Raw genomic sequence first — 26,621 nt, 5'->3', positions numbered from 1 at the left:
CTATTGCATATTATGCTTACTGACGGTCTTAAATATATGCTCCTGATTATTCTAAGGAATAGTCCATTTATTCCTATACTCTCAAGAGTTTTTAGTAGGAATGGATATTGGATTTTGTCAAATACTTTTTCTGCATCTATTGAGATGATCATATGGTTCTTATTAATTTGATTATTAATATGGTCAATTATACTAATAGTTTTCCTAATATTAAACCAGCCCTGCATTCCAGGTATGAATCTACTTGATCATAGTGTATTATCCTGGGGATGATTTTCTGAAGTCTTTTTGCCAATATCTTATTTAAGATTTTAGCATCAATATTCATTAAGGAAATTGGTCTATAATTTTCTTTCTCAGTTTTCGATCAACCAGGTTTAGGTATCAGTACCATGTCTGTGTCATAAAAGGAGTTTGGTAGGACGCCTTCATTCCCTATTTTTTCAAATAGTTTATATAGCATTGGGGCTAATTGTTCTTTAAATGGTTGGTAGAATTCACATGTAAATTCATCTGGTCCAGGGGATTTTTTCCTGGGGAGTTGATTAATAGCTTGTTCTATTTCTTTTTCTGAAATGGGACTATTTAAGCAATTTATTTCCTCCTCTGTTAATCTAGGAAGCCTAAATTTTTGGAGGAAGTCATCCATTTCACTTAAGTTATAAAATTTATTGGCATAAAGTTGGGCAAAGTAATTCCTTATTATTTCTCTAATTTCTTCTTCATTGGTGGAAAGATCCCCCTTTTCATTTGTAAGACTAACAATTTGATTTACCTCTTTCTTTTTTCTGATCAGATTTACCAAAGGTTTATCTATGTTATTGGCTTTTTCATAAAAGCAACTCTTGGTTTTATTTATTAATTCAATAGTTTTTTTTTACTTTCAATATTATTGATTTCTCCTTTTAATTTTTATATTTCAAGTTTAATATTTTGTTGGGGGTTTTAAATTTGGTCTTTTTCTAGCCTTTTAAGTTGCAAGCCCAATTCGTTAATCTTCTCTTTCCCTATTTTCTTCAAATAAGCCTCTAAAGATATAAAATTTCCCCTTATTACTGTTTTAGCTGCATCCCACAGATTTTTGTATGATGTCTCCTCATTGTCATTATCTTGGGTGAAATTATTAATTGTTTCTATAATTTGCTCTTTCACCCAGTCATTCTTGAAGATGAGATTAATCAGTTTCCAATTACTTTTTGGTCTATTTATCCCTAACTTTTTACTGAATGTAGCTTTTATTGCATTGTGGTCTGAGAAGAAGGCATTTATATTTTCTGCCTTCCTACATTTAATTTTGAGATCTTTATGTCCTAATATATGGTCAATTTTTGTATAGGATCCATGAACTGCTGAGAAGAAAGTATATTCCTTTCTATTGTCATTCAGTTTTCTCCAAAGGTCTATCAAGCTAGTGTTTCTAATGTTCTATTTACTTTTTAAATTTCTTTCTTGTTTGTTTTGTGGTTTGATTTGTCTAAATCTGAGAGTGCAAGGTTGAGATCTCCCACTATGATAGTTTTACTGTCTATTTCTTCTTGCAACTCTCTTAACTTTTCCTTTAGAAAGTTAGATGCTATACTACTTGGTGCATATATGTTTAGTATCAATATGGCTTCATTATTTATGCTACCTTTCAGCAGTATATAGTTTCCTTCCTTATCTCTTTTAATTAGATCAACTTCTGCTTTTGCTTGATCTGAGATAAGGATAGCTACCCCTGCTTTTTTGGCTTTAACTGAAGCATAATAGATTCTGCTCCAACCTTTTACCTTTACTCTGTATGCATCTCCCTGCTTTAACTGTGTTTCCTGCAGACAGCATATTGTAGGGTTCTGATTTTTGATCCAATCTGCTATCCATCTCCGTTTGATGGGATCGTTCATCCCATTCACATTTACAGTTAAAATTACTAATTCTGTATTTCCTGCCATCATATTATCCCCAGAGTATGCTTTTTCCCTTAACCCCCCTCATCCCCCTCCCCGATATTTAATTTACAGACCCCCCTTGTGACGCGCAACCCTCCCTTTTTTTTAGTATCCATCCCCTTCCCTCCAAGTCCCTTCACTTATTCTCCTTTTCCTTTTCCCTTTTTCTCTCCCCCCTTTTAATGAGGTGAGAGAAAATTCTCTGAAAAACAAATATGTTAATTATTTACTCTTTGAGCCTCTCCTGATGAGAGTAATATTCACACAATGATTCTCCCCCTTACTAAATTCCCTCAGATATGGTGTATTTTCTATGCCTCTTCCTGGGATGTAGTTTCCCTCTTTTTATCATTCCTTCCCCTTTTTCTGAATCGACCTCCTTCCCTTTACTACACCCCCCCTTTTTTTCTTTTATATAAGTAAAATCAAATTATCCTTGAGTACTTTTTATATATCCACAACAGAGTTACAGTTCTCAAGGGTTCTGTGAACCTTTTTCTGTTTCTCTTCAGTCTTGTGGATGGAAAAAGATGCTAAACTTAGCTGGGTAGTTCATTCTTGGTTGCAGTCCTTGATCTTTTGCCTTGTGGAATATCAGGTTCCAGGCCCTTCTATCTTTTAATGTGGAGGCAGCCAGATCTTGAGTGACCCTTATTGTGGCACCTTGGTTTTTTTTCTAGCTGCTTGCAGAATTTTCTCCTTTGTGTGGTGATTCTGCAGCTTAGCCACTATATTCCATGGTGTTCTTTTTTTAGTGTCTATTTCAGAAGGAGTTCGATGAATTCTTTCCACATCTACTTTCCCCTCTGTTTCTATTATCTCTGGACAGTTCTCTTTGATAATTTCCTGTAAAATAAAATCTAGGCTCTTTTTTTGGTCATAGTTTTCTGGAAGTCCAATGATCTGCAGATTCTCTCCTAGATCTATTTTCTAGGTCTATATATTTTCCCAGTAAGTATTTGATGTTGTTCTCCAGCTTCTCATTTTTTTTGTTTTGTTTGACTGATTCTTGGGTTCTCTGTGAATCATTCATTTCTATTTGTTCCATCCTGACTTTTAAGGAGTTATTTTCTTCTTTCACAGTTTTTAGATCTTTTTGTAAATGCCCAATTTCATTTTTAAATGAATTATTTTGCTCTATTGAATTTTTTTCCATTTCCCTAATTTTTTTTTGAGAATTATTTTCTTTTTCCAATTCAGAAATTCTCTTTTCTTGAGACTTTTTTATCTTTTCCAATTCAGAAATCCTACTTTCCTGTGATTTTTTAACCTTTTCTAATTCACAAATTTTGTTTCCCTGCATCTCCTGTGAATTCTTTATTTTTTCCAACTCCAATTTCAGGTCGTTGTTATTCTCTATCATAGCTTCCCTTTCCTTTCCCCATTTTTCTGCAAACTCCTTTAACTTTTTAATAGTCTCTTCTAGGTGAGAGTTATGTGATGGGGGGCAGGTATCATTCCCCTTTAGGCTGTTATCTGCTAACTCTCTGCTGTTAACTTCCTCGGGGTTGGATACCCGCTCTTTCTCTGTGTAGCAGGAATCTATAGTTTTTCTGGCCTTTTTGTTCATATTTAAAAAATCTTTTGTGGTCTGTCCCTGGGGTAGGAAATTATTTATTTACTTCTTTACCAGCTTCCTCCCAGACAGGATGGATGCAGTGGCTCTTGGGCCTGAGCTAAGATAGAGCTCTGGGAGAGAGTTCCCTACCCCCTCCCTCGAAGTGCCTCAGAGGTGAATAGCAGTGCTGTGCCTTGAGGGTGTTGTGTTCTAGCGGCTTCCCTGACATTTGAGATTGAAGTAAAGAAGGCACAAAGCCCATCCTATGCTTCCTGGTGGGGCTTGGATGTCTGCAGCAGGTGACGTGAAAAGCCCCTGTGCTCAAACTGGAAGTGTCTGCCAGAAACCGTGGCCCCTAGTTCAAAGGTACTGCTTCTCTGGGATTTCTCGTGCTGAGTTCCACACCCTTCAGCTGAGCTAGGCAGTGTGTGTTGCCTTGGGCCGTATCTGCCCTTGTCAATCTCTTAACTAGTCTTAGGTGGGAGCTGAGGCCATACCCCTGGTGCAGAGATCTGCTGAGTCACCCCCAGGATCCTGGGAAAATCTAATCTATCTGAATTTTTAAAGTGTTTAGATTTCCCTTCTGAACTGCTATATTATAAGCAGAGAAGAGCTAACAGCCTGTGCCAGATTCCTTTATCTCAGTGGCTTCTCTGATCCCAGAGCCCTTCCCAGCGCAATCAGTGCAGTATGCTAGCACCCAGCCTTCTGTGCTGGCCTCTCTTCTTCCTCCCCTGGGAACTGACCTTTTCTGTTGAAACTCCAGATTCTCTTCAGCTGGTAAGTCGTGCTTCCAGTCCTTGTGGTATCTATGAGTCCAGTGCTATTTCTGAGGCTGATTTATCTAATTGGTTGTGAGGGAGTAAGGACGTTCACAGAGTCATGTGTTTCTTCTCCGCCATCTTGGCTCCACCCCCCCAGTTAGGTTAATATGTTGGAATATGAAACTTTCCTGATTCTGCTAAATTATTATAATAAACAGCTTTTACCTATCTATCATATAGAAAAAAATATTGAACAAGTCTTGGAATAGCCAAAATTGTGCAATAGAAAAATGTATTGATCCTGGAGAAAGAGATTATCGATTCTAATACCGCCTCTGACACTGCTTGTATGACTTTTGGCAAATCACTTAAATTTATTAAGTCTCACATTCACTATGTGTAAAATAAGGGAATGGGATTGGCTAGAATCTGGCCCTTATAAGAGCACACTATGATTTTGTGATCCTCCTAGGATGTTGGAAAATAAATATTAAAAACTAGGAATGATGCAAGATAAGTCCAAATGTATGTGAAATACAATTGATATGCTTACATTTCCAAACGTTAGATCTTCCTATAATTTTTTGCAATTATTGATTCATTCAGAAAAGAAGGGAACTTGCTTATTTGCTTGATTTCTTGAAAAATATAAGTAGAATTAAATTAATAATTTTTATAAAACTGACAGAAAGCAATTTAACAAAAGATGAGAAAACATACATAATTGTAATGATTGCGGCCAGGCACAGTTGGGGGAATTCAATAAATTGCTTTCTTTCTTCCTTTCCTTCCTTCCTTCTTTCCTTCCTTCCTTCTTTCCTTCCTTCCTTCCTTCTTTCCTTCCTTCCTTCTTTCCTTCCTTCCTTCCTTCCTTCCTTCTTTCCTTCCTTCCTTCTTTCCTTCCTTCCTTCTTTCCTTCCTTCCTTCTTTCCTTCCTTCCTTCTTTCCTTCCTTCCTTCTTTCCTTCCTTCCTTCTTTCCTTCCTTCCTTCTTTCCTTCCTTCCTTCTTTCCTTCCTTCCTTCTTTCCTTCCTTCCTTCTTTCCTTCCTTCCTTCTTTCCTTCCTTCCTTCTTTCCTTCCTTCCTTCTTTCCTTCCTTCCTTCCTTCCTTCCGTCCTTCCTTCCGTCCTTCCTTCCGTCCTTCCTTCCGTCCTTCCTTCCGTCCTTCCTTCCGTCCTTCCTTCCGTCCTTCCGTCCTTCCGTCCTTCCTTCCGTCCTTCCGTCCTTCCTTCCTTCCTTCCTTCCTTCCTTCCTTCCGTCCTTCCGTCCTTCCGTCCTTCCTTCCGTCCTTCCTTCCTTCCTTCCGTCCTTCCTTCCGTCCTTCCGTCCTTCCTTCCGTCCTTCCTTCCTTCCTTCCGTCCTTCCTTCCGTCCTTCCTTCCTTCCTTCCTTCCTTCCGTCCTTCCTTCCGTCCTTCCGTCCTTCCGTCCTTCCGTCCTTCCGTCCTTCCGTCCTTCCGTCCTTCCGTCCTTCCGTCCTTCCGTCCTTCCGTCCTTCCGTCCTTCCGTCCTTCCGTCCTTCCGTCCTTCCGTCCTTCCGTCCTTCCGTCCTTCCGTCCTTCCGTCCTTCCGTCCTTCCTTCCGTCCTTCCGTCCTTCCTTCCTTCCTTCCTTCCTTCCTTCCTTCCTTCCTTCCGTCCTTCCGTCCTTCCTTCCGTCCTTCCGTCCTTCCTTCCTTCCTTCCTTCCTTCCGTCCTTCCTTCCGTCTTTCCTTCCTTCCTTCCGTCTTTCCTTCCTTCCTTCCGTCTTTCCTTCCTTCCGTCTTTCCTTCCTTCCTTCCGTCTTTCCTTCCTTCCTTCCGTCTTTCCTTCCTTCCTTCCGTCTTTCCTTCCTTCCTTCCGTCTTTCCTTCCTTCCTTCCGTCTTTCCTTCCTTCCTTCCGTCTTTCCTTCCTTCCTTCCGTCTTTCCTTCCTTCCTTCCGTCTTTCCTTCCTTCCTTCCGTCTTTCCTTCCTTCCTTCCGTCTTTCCTTCCTTCCTTCCGTCTTTCCTTCCTTCTTTCTTTCTTTCTTTCTTTCTTACCATTAGTTGAATTGTATAAAATCTGTGCTTTCTATACTTCTGGGTACTTTTAGTCAAACATGAACTTAAATGGTATATTCTACAAAGAACTTGGAATCAGAAGAGCAAGGTTCATATTATTAGTCCTAAGACTCACTTTCCCAATATTATCTGTATCTTTTTGGACTAAATTTATTTCTAGGTCCAAAGCCATTTCCTATTATTTTGTACAACTACAGAAGGCAAGTAGGGTTTGGGGTGTGTGTGTGTGTGTGTGTGTGTGTGTGTGTGTGTGTGTGTGTGTTTCATTGAATCTATTCTGTTTTCATTGAAATGATATACATATTTGAAACCAAATATCCTAAACATCCCACTCTAATATTTCTGCCAAGAAAATAATAAATGAGGTCACAAAGAATAAAAAAGATAGAAAATGACAGAACAAAAGCAATAGCACTTTTAAAATAATTGAATTATGAATATTTTTATGAAGGGATCTTTGGCTAGAGTTAGTAATAAAGAATTATCTGTCTTTCAAATTATGATCTGTGGATATTGTTGCTTTGCAGTTTTGTAAATGTTGAATAGCAGGTGTTTAAATTATGTTTAATTGATGTGATGATTGGACCTTAAATATATTGTTAGATTTCAAAAAGATAGAAAATATGTAATTAAAATCTCTTTTTATAGGTGAGGAAACAGAGACCAGAAAGGTGACTTTTATGTTCAACTACTTCTATAAATAAAAAGTAAATACAAAATGCATATGAAGATGTCAAGAGAAAATTATATCATTGTAATGGAATTCATACTTCTAGGATTTTCTGTTGTTCCCAAACTCCAGGAATTTTTATTTGCTGTATTTGTACTTCAATATCCTGGTGGGGAATGGTCTTATCATTGCAGTGACCAAGACTGATGCATCTTTACAAACACCCATGTACTTTTCCCTTGGGAACTTTATCTTTTTGGAAATCTGCTATACCTCAGTCATATTCCCCAAATTATTAACAAACTTTTGGTCCCTTAACAAAAATATTTCTTTCTTGGCTTGTGCCCCACCACTTTGCTTCTTTTTAGTTCTCCTCCTGGCCATGATATCATATGATTGCTATGTGGCCATTTGTAACCCTTTAAACTGTCCTTTCATCATGAATTTTGTGTCCAACTGGTGGTGGTCTCTTGGATCAGTGGGATCCCAGTTCAAACAAGTCTGACATATCTGGTTTTCTCTTTAACTTTCTGTGGTTCAAATCAACTCAATCGTGTGTTCTGTGACGTTCCCCCATTACTGAAATTAGCCTATGGGGACACATCCACAACTGAGTTTTCTGTCTATATTATGGCTGTGCTATTTGGCATGGTTTCCTTTCTGCTAATATTATAGTCCTACGTTAAAATCATTACTGTAATTCTGAAACTTCCAGCAGCCACAAGTAATTAAAAAGCATTTTCTACTTGCTTTTCCCATCTTATAGTTGTCAGTTTATTCTATGGGTCTATTGCTATTATGCATTTGCGATTAAAAGCTAGTCACTCAGAAGAAATTGACAAAGTTCTTTCTCTTTTCTATACTATTTTAACACCAATGTTTAGTCCTATGATATATAGCCTAAGGGACAAGAATGTCATTGCAGTACTAAGAAGATTATTACTGAAATAACTAGGGTCATGATGGAAATAAGATATTTTAATGAATCTTTCTTTAGTTAGAACTCTATTACTATAGAAATTGACTTTTGCTCTTCTTACCTAACTTCATTTGAAAATTTACTCATCCAAAATAATCAATGCTATGCAATATTTTCTCCCATCCCAATGTCATTATCTACTGTAGTTGTGAGTTACAAAGAGAAAATATCATTTAAATTTAGCCTTTTTTTTAAAATAATATTATCCCTTATATTCATTTTTCCAAATTATCTCCGCCTCCCTCCACTCCCTCCCCCCGATGACAGGCAATCCCATACATTTTACATATGTTACAAAATAACCCAGATACAATATAAGTGTGTAAATACCATTTTCTTGTTGCACATTAAGTATTAGATTCCGAAGGTATAAGTAACCTGGGTAGATAGACAGTAGTGCTAACAATTTACATTCACTTCCCAGTGTTCCTTCTCTGGATGTAGTTATTTCTGTCCATCATTGATCAACTGGTAGTGAGTTGGATCATCTTTATGTTGAAGATTTCCACTTCAATCAGAATACATCCTCATACAGTATTGTTGTTGAAGTGTATAGTGATCTTCTGGTTCTGCTCATTTCACTCAGCAACAGTTGATGTAAGTCTCTCCAAGCCTCTCTGTATTCCTCCTGCTAGTCAATTCTTAAAGAGCAATAATATTCCATAACCTTCATATACCACAATTTACCCAACCATTCTCCAATTGATGGACATCCATTCAACTTCCAGTTTCTAGATACAACAAAAAGAGCTGCCACAAACATTTTGGCACGTACAGGTCCCTTTCCACTCTTTAATATTTCTTTGGGATATAATCCTAATAACAGCAATGCTGGGTCAAAGGGTATGCACAGTTTGACAACTTTTTGGGCATAGTTCCAAATTGCTATCCAGAATGGCTGGATTGTTTCACAACTCCACCAACAATGTATCAGTGTCCCAGTTTTCCCACATCCCCCCCAATATTCATCATTATTTATTCCTGTCATCTTAGCCAATCTGACAGGTGTATAGTGGTATCTCAGAGTTGTCTTAATTTGCATTTCTCTGATCAGTAGTGATTTGGAACACTTTTTCATATGAGTGGATATAGTTTCAATTTCATCATCTGAGAATTGCCTGTTCATATCCTTTGACCATTTATCAATTGGAGAATGGTTTGATTTCTTATAAATTAGGGTCATTTCTCTATTTGGTCTTTTTCTAGCTTTTTAAGTTGCAGGCCCAATTTGTTAATCTTCTCTTTCCCTATTTTCTTCAAATAAGCCTCTAAAGATATAAAATTTCCCCTTATTACCACTTTAGCTTGATCCCACAGATTTTGGTATAATGTCTCCTCATTGTCATTATCTTGGGTGAAATTATTAATTGTTTCTAAAATTTGCTGTTTCAGCCAGTCATTCTTTAAGATGAGATTATTCAGTTTCCAATTACTTTTTGGTCTATTTACCCCTAACTTTTTACTGAATCTAGCTTTTATTGCATTGTGATCTGAAAAGAAGGCATTTATTATTTCTGCCTTCCTACATTTAATTTTGAGATCTTTATGTCCTAATATATGTTCAATTTTTGTATAGGATCCATGAACTGCTGAGAAGAAAGTATATTCCTTTCTATTGCCATTCAGTTTTCTCCAAAGTTCTATCATACCTAGTTTTTCTAATGTTCTATTTACTTTTAAAATTTTTTCTTATTTGTTTTGTGGTTTGATTTGTCTAAATCTGAGAGTGCAAGGTTGAGATCTCCCACTATTAGAGTTTTACTGTCTATTTCTTTTTGCAATTCTCTTAACTTTTCCTTTAGAAAGTTAGATGCTATACCACTTGGTGCATATATATTTAGTATCGATATGGCTTCATTATTTATGCTACCTTTCAGCAGGATATAATTCCCTTCCTTATCTCTTTTAATTAGATCAACTTCTGCTTTTGCTTGATCTGAGATAAGGATAGCTACCCCTGCTTTTTTGGCTTTACCTGAAGCATACATAATAGATTCTGCTCCAACCTTTTACCTTTACTTTATATGTATCTCCCTGCTTTAATTGTGTTTCCTGTAAACAACATATTGCAGAGTTCTGATTTTTGATCCAGTCTGCTATCAGTCTCCGTTTCATCTGAGCGTTCATCCCATTCACATTTACAGTTAAAATTACTAATTCTGTATTTCCTGCCATCATATTGTCTCCAGATTATGCTTTTTCCATTGACCCCCCTGAACCCGTTCCCCGATATTTAATTTATAGACCCCACTTGTGATGCGCAACCCTCCCTTTTTTTAGTATCCCTCCCTCCTCTCTCCAAGTCCTTTTTCTCTCCTTTCCCTTTTTCTTTTCATCTCCCCCCTTTTAATGAGGTGAGAGAGAATTCCCTGCAAAACAAATATGTCAATTATTTACTCTTTGAGCCTCTTCTGATAAGAGTAAGATTTACACAATGATTCTCCCCCTCTCTAAATTCCCTCAGATATGGTATATTTTCTATGCCTCTTCCTGGAATGTAGTTTCCCTCTTTTTATCACTCCTTCCCCTTTTTCTGATACTACCCCTTCCCTTTACTACACCTCCCCTTTTTATATCAGTAAAATCAAATTATCTATGCATACTTTCTATATACCCACAACAGAGATACAGTTCTCAAGGGTTCTGTGTACCTTTTTCTGTTTCTCTTCAGTCTTGTGGATGTAGATCAAATTTTTTGTTTAAATCTGTTTTTTTTCTTAGTAACGTATGGAATTCCTCTATTTCATTGAATGACCATCTTCTTCCATGGAAAAAGATGCTAAACTTAGCTGGGTAGTTCATTCTTGGTTGCAGTCCTTGATCTTTTGCCTTTCGGAATATCAGGTTCCAAGCCCTTTGATCTTTTAATGTGGAGGCAGCCAGATCTTGAGTGACCCTTATTGTGGCACCTTGGTATTTAAATTGTTTTTTTCTAGCTGCTTGCAAGATTTTCTCCTTTGTGTGGTAATTCTGCAGCTTAGCCACAGTATTCTGTGGTGTTCTTTATTTAGGGTCTATTTCAGAAGGATTTCGATGAATGTCTATTTTCCCTTCTGTTTCTATTATCTCTGGACAGTTCTCTTTGATGATTTCCTGTAAAATAGAATCTAGGATCTTTTTTTGGTCGTTGTTTTCGGGAAGTCCAATGATCTGAAGATTATCTCTCCTAGATCTATTTTCCAGGTCTATAGATTTTCCCAGTAAGTATTTGAGGTTATTCTCCAGCTTTTCTTTTTTTTTTTTTTTTTGTTTTGTTTTGTTTGACTGATTCTTGGGTTCTCAATGAATCATTCATTTCTATTTGCTCCATCCTGAATTTTAAGGAGTTATTTTCTTCATTCACAGTTTTTAGTTCTTTTTGTATATGCCCAATTTCATTTTTAAATTATTTATTTTTTTCTATTGAATTTTTTTTCATTTCCCTTATTTTTTAAAGAGATTTATTTTCTTTTTCCAATTCAGAAATCCTATTTTCTTGGGACTTTTTATTCTTTTCCAATTCAGAAATCCTACTTTCTTGAGATTTCTTTTATCTTTTCCAATTCAGAAATCCTATTTTCCTGTGATTTTTTAACCTTTTCTAATTCACAAATTTTGTTTCCCTGAATCTCATGTGAATTCTTTATTTTTTCCAACTCCAATTTCAGAACGGTGTTATTCTCTATCATAGCTTCTCTTTCCTTTCCCTTTTTTTTCTTTAAACTCTCTTAATTTTTTAATAGTCTCTTCTAGGAGAGAGTTATGTGATGGGGGGCAGGTATCATTCCCCTTTAGGCTGTTATCTGCTAACTCTCTGCTGTTAACTTCCTCGGGGTTGGATACCCACTCTTTCTCTGTGTAGAAGGAATCAATGGTTCTTTTTTGCTTTTTACTCCTATTTAAAAAAATATTTTGGGGTCTGTCCCTGAGGTAGGAAATTATTTATTTATTTATTTACCAGATTCCTCCCAGACTGGATGGATGCAGTGACTCCTGAGCCTGAGCTAAGAGAGAGCTCTGGGAGAGAGTTTCCCCATCCCCATCACTGGAAGTGCCTCAGAGATGATTAGCACAGCTGTGCTTTGAGGGGGCTTTGTGTCCTAGCAACTTGCCTGAGGTTTAAGACTGAACAGTAAAGGTGACACAAAGCCCAGCCAATGTGTTATGTGGGGAGTGGATGTCAGCAGCTGATGTGAAAAGCAGCTGTGCTCAAACTGGAAGTGTCTGCCCTGAAACTGTGGTCCCTACTTCAAAGGTTCAGCTTCTCTGGCACTTCTTGCAGCTGAATTCCAGAACCTCTAGCCGAGCAAGGCACTATGTGTTTCCTTGGGCCATGTCCACCTGCTTTTCAATCTCTTAACTACCCCCAGGTGAAAGCCAGGACAGCCTAAGTCGGCCACACCCACAGTGCTGAGATCTGTTGGTCACTTCCAGATTGGGGTGGTTCTAGTATTTGGTTTTATATTTTAAAGTGGCTTGATTTCTCTTCTGAGCTGCTGTTTTATAAGCAGAGAAGAGCTAACAGCCTGTGCCAGATTCTTCTATCTCAGTGGCTTCTCTGATCCCAGAGCCATACCCAGTGTGATCAGTGCAGTGGGCCACCACCCAGCTGTCTGTGCTGGCCTCTTTTTTTCCTCCCCTGGGAACTGACCTTTTCTGTTGAAACTCCAAATTCTCTTCAGCTGATAAATTGTGCTTCCAGACCTTGTGGTTTCTATCAGTCCAGTGCTATTTTTGAGGCTGATTTAAATAATTGGTATTGAGGGAAGAAGGGAGCTCACAAAATCGCGTGTATCTTCTCTGCCATCTTGGCTCCGCCCCCTAAATTTAGCCTTTTAAAGTTTAATTTCTTTTCTCAAGGTAAAATGATAAATTGAAATAATTACTTCAAAAATTACTTGTCACAGTATACAAAAACCTGGACTTATCAATTTTGCCAAGGGTTTCATAATCAATTCATTCATTTATTTTGCTTATTTGTAATCAGAAATTCTAAAGCATCTGAAATTCCCAATTTTTATTTTATATTCTGTGCTTTAAGATTTTGCTTGAAGACACTGGGAGCTTAGATGTATTTAAAATATAAACAGTTGTTGACGTTTAATTTCCATTTGATACATTCTGCACCCAAAAAGGCTAAAAACAAAGATAAAATATTTTATAAAAATTTACCCAGAATCTTATCTTTTATTTGCAGAAAGGAAGATTACTTATTTGACTTGGTAATATTCTACTCTTCCTGGTCAAAATTTAGTTGCCTCTCCATTTTGAATTTCTTTAAATTGAGGTGTGGTTATGCATTAATGTAGCTATGTTTTCTTTACTCATAGTTCCTTTATACATTTTTCCCAGTTTCCATGAAATTTTCTTATTTGAATTTAAGGCATAAATATGCTGATACATTTCCAGCATTAAATAATCATCAGAAACCTTTTCCTTTTGGATTTGTTTTAAATTCTCAGATGATGCTTTTATAAATATTGTCATATTAATGGAGGCAATAGCCCCTTTGAGATTCCTTGTCTGATCTATAACTTCCTTTGAGACTGACCTTTGATTTACAAGATCTCTATCTGAGCCAGTTTTGGGCTTGTATCCAACCCCCACCGGATCTGAGCTGGCTTGGATTTTTTCAACCCCCAACTATCTGTTCAGGTTTCCCCAAAACAGTTTCTTCCTTATTTGAAAAGCATGCCAAGAATTTGCCACTGCCCTAGGCTTCTTGAAGCAAATAAAAGAGCTTAGGTGGAATCATCCCTTGGCAGAGAGTTGAAACATGCCAGCAATATACCTAGCATCACAGACTTCCTGTCCTGTCACCGCTTGGGGTGTATTTCCTCCTCTATCTAATGCTTTTTACTGACCAGACTTTAACCTTGCTTCCAAACCCTGCAATAAACCTCTTTAATTAATCTAGGTTTTCAGGCCTATAAATTCATTTACAGGGAACTCTCGCCACCACTAGACCTGATTAACTTTGTATCCTTGCGCAGAATCCTAAGGGGTGCAGGGGAGCTCCATGTGACTCCCTGTACCCCAATCCTTCCACTAGACCTCAATTAATCCTAATGTTATTGAGGTATAAACCTCATCATTAGGTATTTACCTCATTAATATTTGTGTGTCTTTTCTTATTACTAATAACATCCTTGAGATATGACAAGTTGGTCAGTAAAAACACTACAAAAACACTCTCAAGTTCTCTCTTAAAATCTTTAGAATAAATTTTATGACATAGGAGTCACTGTTATAGGACCGCCCAATATGGTTGCCTTCTTCAAAGAAGGTACTGTGCCCTATGAGCAAATCAGACTTGAATTAGCTCAGCAGAACTATGAGATGCACAAAATTAGAGAAGCTACACCAAATTTTCACATGCACTATTTTTGTCCAATCAATGGAAGAGGAATTCCGATTTCATATTGGTTCTGATGGGCCACAGTTGGACACACTGTAAGTCCATTCTAGTCTATGGCCATACCACCTTGAACACACCTAATTTTAGATCTCATCTGATGTCGGAAATTAAGCAGGGTTGGGCCTGGTTAGTACTTGGATGGTAGACTGTAAGTCCATTCTATTTCATTGAATATTAATTCTCCCCACCTCCATGGATTAGGGATCAGGTTTCCTGGGTAGATGATTCATTATGCTTTGCATAGAGCAGATACTCCACAGATACTGTTGATTTGACTTGAATTGGTAAGGCTTTATCACAAGTTGACCTCTTTTTCTAAAATGATTATACAACTTGGTAATTCTAACAGCAATGAACAAGTTTTATATTTCTGCATTTGCTCACTAACAGTGAATTTATATTTCATTCTTTTTTTTGACAACTTGAGGAGTAACAGAAAATTAATTTGTTCAATTTTATTATATCAAAGATAGGAAATATTTTTAAATAATTATCAAAATTTTGTATTTATTCCTTTTAACACATACTTAAAGTTACATTTGAATATTGGGCTATTTTAAGCAATAATTTATTTCAATCAGCCTATGGCAAATTATAAAAACCCAAAACATTAACAATACAAATTTTGTTAATCGAAACAACATGGTCATCATTCATTTATTAATTATGATAATTTGTTAAATCTCAGATTTTGAAGTATCCTTGTTATCCAACCTGTAGAAGACCAAAAAACACTTTCTAACATACACACATACAGATGAACACAAACATAAACACATGCACACATACCTACATGTATATAAACATATGTATGTATATGTGTGCATATGTTTACGTATACATACATACAGCACATATACATATTTCTATATATATATATATCTACAACTATTTCTATCTTTATACATATACTTTTTTTTTTCCTTTTACTTACCCTTTAAAAATATGTAAAGAGGAGAATTCCACTACCTCCAAACTAACTACTTCTCTCAGCTTTGTATCCAGTCCCTGGACTTATCTGGAGTTATCTAATTACCCAATAAAATAGTATGGTTCCCTCTTCTCATTGTTTTAAAAATATTTCATTTTTATTTTATGGAAAAAAATAAGCATTTCTATAATAGTACAATGAAAAATATGATTGCACATGAACTGAAAATCTACTATACAAAACTTGTTCTTCCTTTAAAATTTTACAAAATTATCTCATAATTTTTTTTTCTTTCCTCTTCCCTACCCTAGAGATGACCATCATCAGATGCAAATAGGCTCACATACGCACACATTTATGTATATGTATGCATCTGTTTGTGTATTTCTGCATGTAAAACTATTTCATATATGTGTCTTTTTATCAGTTCTCTGGATACTGATAGAATCTTACTGCATATATTCCACATAGTTAAGTAAGCCATTTTGTCTATTATAAATACACAAATTATGTCTTATATTCTGAACCATCATCACTCCTAACCTAGATTCTATTGGGACAGTTCATGCAGATAAAATAGTTCATGTAAGAAAAGTTGTGATGTATGTCATAAATGATTTAATCTCAAAATGAAAATTTAATAACAAGAAATTAAAAAATAGTATGAGTGTAAAAAAATTAAATGTCACTAATACTAAAACTTATTACTATCTTGGGCCTTACCAAAATAATATGTATTACATAAGTATAATGAAATAACCAAACAGTATATATGTAGGACTTTTTTTCCCCTCTCCTCTGCCAAGAGTGATTCTTGTAACAAATTAAATTACTATTATTATTAGTGAAACTGAAACTGCCCTGATATCACCCTTTTCTCCAGAACTTAGGGACCTTCTAAAACCAATCATTGTCCAAAAGAAGGCAGATGAGATACTTAAGTGGCACAATAGATAAACATTGAATCTGGAAGGAGGATTATGTAAATTCAAATTCAGTCTTAGGTTCTTATTAGTTCTATAATTCAAGACAAATCACTTAAATACTGTCTTTTTCAGTTTCCTCATCTGAAAAATTGTGAAAATCATTATATTTATTTTATAGGTTTTTATATTGATTTATGTGAGAGGTTATGGACATAATAATGTAAATTAAATCAAAATAAACTACACATTAATAATAGTAATTTATCACTGAGAAAACAAGATAAGACAAAACATGTATTCAGATAATGAAATATAAAATATGAATGAAGCAATTACACAGACATTTTAAGAGATAAAGAATAGTATTATAAAATGGAAAAATCAAAAATTGTCTCGTGGAGAATCTAGCTCATGAGCTAAACACTGAAAGGAGCTATTGGGTCCAAAAAAATAAGTATTTTTTTTTTTTGTTGTTGTTGTTGTTTTTATTTTTGTTTTTGTTTTTTTGAGGGGATTCAAATATAAAGAATAATGGAACATTTCAAACCTCTGAATTCTCTTTAAATACTTATACTTATAATGTCAGAATTTTCCCAATCTCTCAGAATTATTTTATCCTTAGGAATAGGAAACTTCTACTTTCTGAGCAAAATCACCATTATTCCTATTCACATTTTTACTCTTCCCAACACAAAGTAATTTTATATACTACTGCCAAATTTTTTGTTGTTGTTTGGTAAAAGAAAGAAAGTTAATAGAATTAAGTTACTTTTCCAATTTTTACTCCATCATAACAATATTTTCTACTGAAGTAATAATGTTTATATAATTTCCCTTATTAATATTTGGTTTCTACCAATTACATGTTTAAAAACAACTTTTAAAATTTGTTTAAAAAAAAAAAAAACTTTTAGTGCCTTTATGCCCAAAGGGTTGTAAAACTGTGTATATCCTTTGATGCACCAGTATCTCAATGTAATCTGTACAACAAAGAGATCATGAGAGAGGGAAAATGACTCATATGTCCAAAAATGTTTATGACAGCTCTTTTTGTAGTGGAAAAATACTAGATATTGAGTGGATGTCCATCATTTGAATGGTTGAGTAAGTTAAGGTATATGAGTATAATGGAATATTATTATTCTATAAGAAATAATGAGCAGGCTGATATCAAAATTACCTGGAATGACATGAACTAATGAAGAATGAAGTAAGCAGAATTAAGACATCATACATAGTATCAATAAGCTTATGTCCTGTTCTAGTTTTTAATGTGTGATTTTCTTCATTTTTGTATCTCTTTTTCCATTTGGTTTATTTATTTAAGTAGTTTTCTTCAGACATTTTTTTTTCTTTCCTTTTCCATACTTTCTCCTGCCTACCTTTGATTTCTTTTCCATTTTTTTTTCTTCTGCATCTCTAATTTGACTTTTGAAGTCTTTTATGGGCATTTCTAAGAAACCCTTTTGAGCTTGAGGCCAATTGATTTCACTCTTGAAGATTTCTTCTGTGGATATTCTTTCCTCATCTGAGTTTGTATTTTGGTCTGCCCTGTCACCATTGTCATTTTCTACAGTTGTTCTTTTGATCATTTTCTTTTCTTTTTGTAAGGGTTAGCTTGGTTGCTCTTTCCATGAAATATACTGGTTTCCCAGAGTTTGCCTTTTGAGTTGATACTGGAGTTTGCCACAATTATTTGCTCCTCTACTGAGCTATACCTGAGTGTCTTAGTTGCTGATTTGCTATGTATGATTAAGACTTTATCGCCAGATTTCCCCAAGTCTTCTAATCTGGGCTGAACACCATTTTCACCTCATTAAGACTGATCTTTCCTGAAGTTTTTTTTTTTTCAGTCTACCTTGAGTTGAAGAATGGATCTGGCTTCCTTCAATCAGACTGTATTCAGAGCTTGGTTTATGTGGTTTCTGAGTGAAAGTGAAAGAGTGTGAGCACATTTCTGTCTTTTCTCTACCATATTGGCTCTACCCCCAGAATTCGTTTATGGCATTTTCAAGCTATTCTTTTTTTCTGCATTTGAGAATTGATCTTATGTATTCCGCTAACTGATTTTTATAGACAAGTTTTCTTTTGTGTTGTTTCCTAATTTTTCTAGTCTGCTTCTTGAATTTGCAGTTTTAAGATTGGTATCTAGTATAGGGGGTATTGTCACTAGCTTTAGAATTTTTTCCCTCTTTATTAACTTTATAGATAGCTCTGCATATCTATAATTTTTTGATGCTTTTAAGAAGCTGTAAACTTGGAAGAGGTGTGGTGATTGATCTTTTGATCTTTGTTCTGCTCCTTACCCAGGAAATGTCATAGAATTTTTTTGTACCTAAAGAGCTATTGCTCCTCAGGAGTTCTATTTTTTCCCCCTTTGGGATGAAACTGTGACTCAGAAAGGGAAGGGAGTATGTGCTTTGAAACGGCTGAACAGTGTTTGGTTTGGTGTCCAAGGCAAGCCCATGAATCATCTAAAATCTCTTTCATACCAGTTATCCAATCTCTTTATTGTCTCTGGGTTGACCCTCTTGAAGCTGTGGCTGCTATTGTCGGACCCCTCCCAAAACTGGCAGCAAGTGTTGCTGTATGGATGGCCCACACCTCAAGGCCAGAGAAATCTAAGTTTTATCTCATAAATTGTCTTGCCTTTGAAAAAATGTCTCACTCAGCCATTTTTTTTTTTTAAATTATATGGAGGTGATCTGGGGACATGTGAGAATCAAATGACAAAGTGAAGGACACATCAACATAGTATCTTAAATTTGGGAAAGAAATATCTTTTCTATTTATAGGTAAAGAAAACATGGGTCAAAATGTTTTATGGACTTCACCAATTTTACATGATGTATGTGACATAATAGAACTGTTATTTTTAATCACCATTTTTTTCCTCCAGTCAATTCTCTGATGAGTAGAACAAAAGTTACACAAAGGAAGAAAATGACTGATGCTTAGTATTCCAGTTTCTGAAGGGCTTATTAAAGTCCCTATATTTTAGTCCCTGGACACTGAGGACATCAAAAATAAAGGGAAGTTGAGAAAAGCTTAAAGATAAGCAATACTAGACACAGTCTCCTGACTCTAATCCCAGAGCTCTTTCTATAACATCACCTCATTAGCAATATGTAAAATACTGGGTTAAGATTATAATAAGAAGTTAAAAAGTTGCTTGGCAGAGGAGCTGTCCCCATGGACCAAAGGAGAATAAGACTGATTTTCTTTTTAAGAAAATATTTTTAAGCATTTTTGCTTGATTTCAACACAATCAACATTTTGGAAGGAGCTGACTAATCTTCTTGTAGATTTTTAGATGAATCAGGTGGGTATTTTAAAATTTAATTGTGAGGTAGTCTACTAGCATGGGAAGAGTAATATTAAGATCATATACAAGGAAAGATTTGGCCTAAATTGTCACTCTTATATTTACTAATTTTGTAACTTGAGACATTTCACTTAAATTCAGCGTTGGTTTTCTTATCTATGAAATGAAGGAAAAAGTCATACATATTGTATGCATTCCAGCTTTGTCTTGATATTCAAATAAGTTGCTATTGATCAAGCCTTTTATTTGCCTATCTGAAATGGAAGCATAATTAATAGTAATATATTAGTATTTTATTTTCATTATTTTTTATTAATAAATGATTATGATTACATTTTATCTAAACCAGGTAGATATGGAGTATTTTACTGTAGATTAAAACTCTAATATTTAGGGATCAAGTTTCAGTAAAAAGCATGAGACATTCAGAACACTTATTGACACTGATTGACATCCCCTACAAAAGATCATGTTTTCACAATTGGGAAGAGTATACTTTAAGATATGTGAGTTGTTTTTTTTTTTTTGTTTTTGTTTTGTTTTGTTTTTTTTTTAATCATTAAAGAAAATGCTTAAAAATGTGAAAATAGAGAGGTTTAATTTAAATTTTTATTTTAGCCCCACTGTACCAATATTGTATGAACAGGATAAATTATTTTAATCATCTTAATTTTGATACTTTGGACATTATTTTAATTATCTTTGCTTTAATGAAGCTAAAAATAAGTTTTTGTTATAGTTCATGGAAAGGACTTTGATTTTTTTTAATTGCTGGGCATTTACTAAAACACATTTTCTTTTAAAATCAGAATGTTTTCATAGATTGAAATACACATTCTTTTCATACTTATTTCTTTAGTTTCTACCAACACATTCCAATAATGAAATTCTACTGTTTTTCAATGACTAATCATGTTACTCTTCCTAGAGGGATTTCAAAGAAACATTTTATAGCCTCAACCAAGCGATTTATATATATATATATATATATATATATATATATATAAATATATATATAAATATATATATATATATATATATATATATATATATATATATATATATATACACGTACATATATATATATATACACGTATAATATATATATATATATATATTTATATATGTGTGGGTATGTGTGTATATATATATATATAAATAACACACACACACACACACACACACACACACACATATATATATATATATATATATATATGTATGTATTTATGTACAAAGACTTAACATTGGACTAAAAATCATATTTTTAAAACAACCAATTCCATTTACTAATACTTCATTCCATCTATATATGATATGATTCAATGCAGAAAAAATATATGAGAGAACTCTTGACTCTCATATAAAAGGGCAGAATTCATCAAATTTATTACTTTATTAATTTTTAAAAGATCTCTAAAGCAATATAGACTCAGTGCCAAATTATCATACAAACATTCCATTAAAAATTCAGAATTAGGGGAGATAACTATGGGCTGCAGGATGGAAGGACCTCAAAGAAAACTACACATTCTTTGAAGCTGATTTAAGAAGCAAGAGCATTCCATGCATGGGAAGGCAGGAGGATGGGACAGGGAGATGTGAAGGGAGATAGAGTGCCAGGTAGGATGAATAGTAAGAAAATCACTTTATTAAACTAGATTTTGAATGAAATAATGTAACAAGAGTGAAAATATAGGAATAAGTCAAATAAGGAAGGATTTCAAATGTGAAATAAGTTTATATTAGATTTTAATGGTAATTGAGACCACGCTAAAGTTTATTGAATAGGATGATAGCAATGTCAGAACTGGATTTTATGAAATTATCCATGAGCACTCTGTGATTTGAACCAGAGCAAAATCTAAATCCATCTCAGTGAAAATTGATTAAAAATCATTCTCTCTTTGTCAATGGAAGAGAGTCTAGGGAAGATTGACTTTAGACTCCACTTCTACAAAGTACTTGTCTTGGGGCAGCTAGGTGGTGCAGTGGATAGAGCACCAGCCCTGAATTCAGGAGGACCTGAGTTCAAATCTGGTCTGGGACACTTAACACTTCCTATCTGTATGAGGCTGGGCAAGTCACTTAACCCCAGTCTCAGGGAGAAAAAAAAAAGTTCTTGTCTCTCTTCAAAATGAGTATTATTTCAAATTGACTTTATATTTAGCACACTAAATGACATACAGTAAGCACTTAATAAATGGCCATCAATTCATTTATTGGTGCAATGTAAATTCAGTTGGAGATGTCCTTTGGACATCCTAAGGCAGCTTTTTGCAACCCATTGCTCATTCACATTTCATCATTCAATCAACAATGAAAATGTCAGTTAAAAGGATTAGACATAAAAGGCAAAATGAGAGCAAAGGGTAAAAAAGTGTGAACAATAAATTTCATAATTAATGCCAAGATGCTGGAGGGGGGAAAGAAGGAGGGAGAGAAAGAGAGACAGAGATTTCTTGACAATTAGGTAAAGTTTAATAATGATCTCAGGATATAGATAATTCCTGCAATGAAAATTCACAAATAAAAGAAATAATATGAATGATATTTCAGACAAATGGTGATAGGATTTATTTTCTCAGTGTGTTTTGAATTACATGGCTTCTGACATCCCTTGTGGCTTTGACATGGTATGTTTTTGTATTTATGCATAATACAGTTAAAATGAATTTGAAATTTTACAGTATTTCAATTCAGAGAGTTGACATTTATCTCTAGGCCAAATCAAAGTATTCATTTTGATAAGGATAGTGGTAAAAAGAAGTGTATGGATTTGCTTAATATGAACGTATTGATTTTCTCATTTGGAATATAGAAAGGGAAAATAGCAGAAACAAATTTCAGCATGGTGGCGGAATTCATTCTCTTGGGATTTTCTGACCTTCCTAACCTCCAAGGGCTTCTCTTTGGAATTTTCTTGATTATCTACGCAAGTATCCTTTTAGGAAATAGCCTCATCATTGTCATTACCAAAGTCACTGCTGCTCTCCAAACTCCCATGTATTTTTTCCTTGGAAATTTTTCTTTCTTAGAAATCTGCTATACATCAGTGACTATCCCCAGAATACTGTCAGACCTTTGGATACAAAAGAAAAACATTTCTTTTCTAGCATGTGCTGTCCAACTTGGTTCACTCATTAGTCTAGGAGCCACTGAAAGCTTCTTCCTACTTGTGATGTCCTATGATCGTTATGTGGCTATCTGTAAGCCACTTTACTATCCTATCATCATGAACCACAAAAAGTGTCTTTACCTAGTTATTGGCATCTGGATAATTGGAATTCCACTTCAGGCAGCACAAACATATCAGGTATTTTCTTTGTCTTTCTGTGGGTCTAATGAACTCAATCATGTTTTCTGTGATATTCCCCCGTTACTGAAGCTGGCCTGTGGGGATACATCTTTGAATGAGCTATTTGTGTATGCTGGTGCTACAATCTTTCTTACTGTTCCTTCAATGTTGATATTCTGGTCCTACATCAAAATCATCAAGACCATCCTGAAGCTACCATCTGCCATGGGGAGACGCAAAGCTTTCTCCACTTGTTCCTCCCATCTGACAGTTGTGGGATTATTTTATGGGTCTTGTTTTATTACATACTTAAGACCCAAGTCAAGTCACTCACCAGGAGTAGACAAAATACTTTCCCTTTTCTATACCATTTTGACCCCACTCTTTAATCCTTTAATATACAGCCTGAGAAACAAAGATGTTATTGTAGCCATAAAACAACTAGTACCCAGGTAACTGGGCTCAGTCAAAATCATGGATTCTGTCTTCCTGTGTTTTGGACTCATCGTTCTTATAAAATTCTATTTTCATGGATTACAATAAAAGGTTTTTCTCCCTAACATTTTTTCTGGCTGGTTTTAATATAATCCCTTCTTTTAAAGTTCACCCTTTACAGTCTCTAGTCTCCTTTAAGTCTCAGCTTAAATATAAATGAAGTCCTTTTTGATTTTCCAAATCTTTCCAAATCTTAATGCCATCACTATCTATTAAGTTTGTACATATTCTGTGTGTGCCTTTTTATGTAAATGTCTTATCTTCTTGTCCAGATCATAGATTTATTAGGAATTGGGGTAATTTCAAATTTATCTTTGTATCTGTTCCATATAATTCAACATCTAGTAGATATTTATTTCAGTAATTTTTGCTTATTTAATTGATTACAAGTTTTATTTTCTTGCTTTAAATCATTCCAAGAAAATTATATAAATTATTTTGAATACTTCTTCCCAATTTTAAGATGATTTTATGTCTATGCATTATATATTAGCAGGGACACATTAGAAGTAGTTTGTGAAAAAAGTATAGAACATGAAAGAGAAATGTTAAGTTTCTGGAACAGCAGATAGAGAAATTAAGGAGAAAAAAGTTAATTTATTATGTATAGGGTAGCTCCACTTTTTTATTATGTTAAGAGAAAACATTTCTTCTTTCTTTTAATCCACAAAATGAAAAAAGGGTATATATGTATTTGTATAAGTATGCATGTATGTATATGTATATTTCCAAATATATATATATTTGGATTTAGAAACACTGATATATGTAGATATATACAATGCATATATGGGTATAAATTAATATAGAATGTAGTTGTATAGATTTAAATTTGCAAATATCATATAAATGTCTATAGAAAAATCTGTCATAAGGATATATTTATTATCATCTACTTATATTACATCTATATTTATTTCTATATATGTCTTTGTATACATGCATATTTATGAATGTTTATAGAGAGAGATAAGAGAAATATGGATCTAAATACATTCATAGATATTTATGTTGTAACAATATAGATGTCAATTTATAGAGTTGAAGAAACAGAGACAGGTGAAAATATATATTTTATTTATTTTTTGTTTTTGTCATTTGTGATTATAAACTGTACTGCAATAAAACCATTAAAATGAACTGTTTTACAAAATAATTAAGGGTGTATTCTCCAAAATTGATTTATTTTGCTCTATGCTTGGGTTAGAGAAGATATTAAATCAATAAATGTTGTTGACTTGACTTGAAATGGTAAGTTTTTATTTTAAGCTGACCTTTCTCTTAAATGATTCTACAAGTTTGTAATTCTAACAACACTGAATAATCTCCATATTTTTATATTTCCTCAGTAGCATGAATTTAATTTTTTCATTCCTTTTTGACAACTGGATGACTATCAGAAAACTTTTAATGTGTATATTTTTATTATTCCAAAGTTATAACATTTTAAAATAATTTTCAACACTTTATGTTTATTCCTTTTAAAACTTGTCCTCAAGGTTATATTTGAACATTTGGTTTTTACAATCATTTACAAAAAGCATGTCATGTCTCTTCTTGACATTTTTGTTTTCATTTTTTTTAAACAGTTTAGAAGCAACATAAGGCATGTTCCTTTAAGAAGTAATCTATTTCAATCACTGTGATAGATTTATTTAATCTAAAACTATAAAATAGTAAAAATACATAAAACATTTTGAAGAAAAGATTTTGATTAATTTAAGCAATATTTTCATCTTTCATTTATAAATTGATAGTTCACTGAATCTCACCTTTGGAAGTATACTTGTAACTGAACTGTAGGTGAACAAATCTCTAATTCTCTAAAATATATGTATACATACAAACCTATACATACATACATACATATATCTGTATGTATATACATACATATATATGTGTGTGTGGGTGTGTGTATATATATATACATTCACATATACATATATTTATGCATGTGTGTGTATATATGTATATATTTATATGTGTGTTTTTTTATTTAACCAACCTTTGAATATTTGTAGGATTCCACTACCTATCCAAAATAACCACTTCTCTCAGCTTTGGATACAATAGGATTTGGTGTTCCAGATCTTAGGGTTCCAGATTCATTGCTCTGGAGTTATATAACTATTCAATAGAAATTGAGTCTTTCCCTTTTTTCATAATGTATTTAATATGTATATATATTTTTCTAGACTAAGATAAGCATTTCTACAACAAAGTATCTTGAAAACAATGATTGCTTATAAAACTGCAAATATACCATACAAAACTTGTTATTCTTTTAAAATATGAAACAAAATCATCATGTAATATTTTCTTCCCTTTTCCATACCCTTGAAATATATACCAAATAGACATTTATAGATTTGTGTATATACATATGTTTGTGTATGTAATAATACATACATAGTTTTATTTATCAGTTCTTTCTTGATGCAGAAATCATCTTTCTTCATATGTTCTTCATAGTTAATTTGGTTATTTATAATAGACCAATAATAATAGAATAGAATAATAATTCTCATATTCACTGAACTATCATTCTTAACCCAGATATGTTCCAGATATGGAACAGTTGATACATGCCAAATGTTGGGAAGTATGTTTTAAATATTTTATTTTCACAAAAAATACTAATTAATTTTAAAAGATATAAAATGAGTAGAACAAAAGTACTAATGGATCACTAACGATAAAACTTGATATTAATTTAAGCCTTAACAGAATACAGTTTTTATTGCATTATATATGTACTGTGAAATAGCTGAGGAGGATCTATGTAAGACTGTTTTCCTCTCCTATGCCAACAATTATTTTTATCACAAAAACAATTACTATGAGTTTTTGCTACAAATGAGGCACCCACAGCAATCCTTCATCAAGGACAAATTGTGATAGAGTGGGTGAAACTCCCAGCACAACCAGAACAAAGTCTTACTCCTTACCCAGTGCTTGTAGCTAGAATTTTATTAAAGGCCATTAAGTTAGTAGTACAATTATTTGGGATACTCCCATGACTTAATATAAAGAGAGTGGTCAGAACTCCTTTTAAGTCACTCAGCAGAATGATTTGTGGCAAAAATGCTGCTCTTACTTATGATCCAGGAGATGTAAATATAATATCTGATTCAGCTTATTCAGTAGGTGTGGTACAAAACCACCTTCTAACCCTGTTAGCCAATGATTCCTGTAGGTTTTGAAATCCTGCAGCAGTCTAACAATTTTTGATGTTCATGAGTCAATTGCCATACACATTGGGATAACATCTATGCTCTTTCAATGATACTTGTAGTCTAAGATGGAACCATTTG

General features: G+C 34.0%; 1 protein-coding gene and 1 pseudogene across 1 annotated transcript; both read left to right on the top strand.

Moving 5' to 3' along the window:
* The first annotated feature begins 7,016 nt into the window (after window positions 1–7,016).
* Window positions 7,017–7,907, top strand: LOC141546698 (olfactory receptor 10AG1-like; annotated as a pseudogene).
* Window positions 7,908–17,822: 9,915 nt separating this feature from the next.
* LOC141545461 (olfactory receptor 10AG1-like) lies at window positions 17,823–23,268 on the top strand. The gene is made up of 2 exons (XM_074272525.1): window positions 17,823–17,835; window positions 22,340–23,268. Exons 1-2 carry the CDS (start codon window positions 17,823–17,825, stop codon window positions 23,266–23,268), a joined length of 942 nt encoding a protein of 313 aa, XP_074128626.1.
* The last annotated feature ends 3,353 nt before the right edge of the window (window positions 23,269–26,621 follow it).

The sequence above is a fragment of the Sminthopsis crassicaudata genome, chromosome 6 (assembly GCF_048593235.1).
Source record: "Sminthopsis crassicaudata isolate SCR6 chromosome 6, ASM4859323v1, whole genome shotgun sequence".
NCBI classification, from domain to species: Eukaryota; Metazoa; Chordata; class Mammalia; order Dasyuromorphia; family Dasyuridae; genus Sminthopsis; species Sminthopsis crassicaudata.
This window is presented reverse-complemented; position numbering and strand designations above follow the sequence as displayed.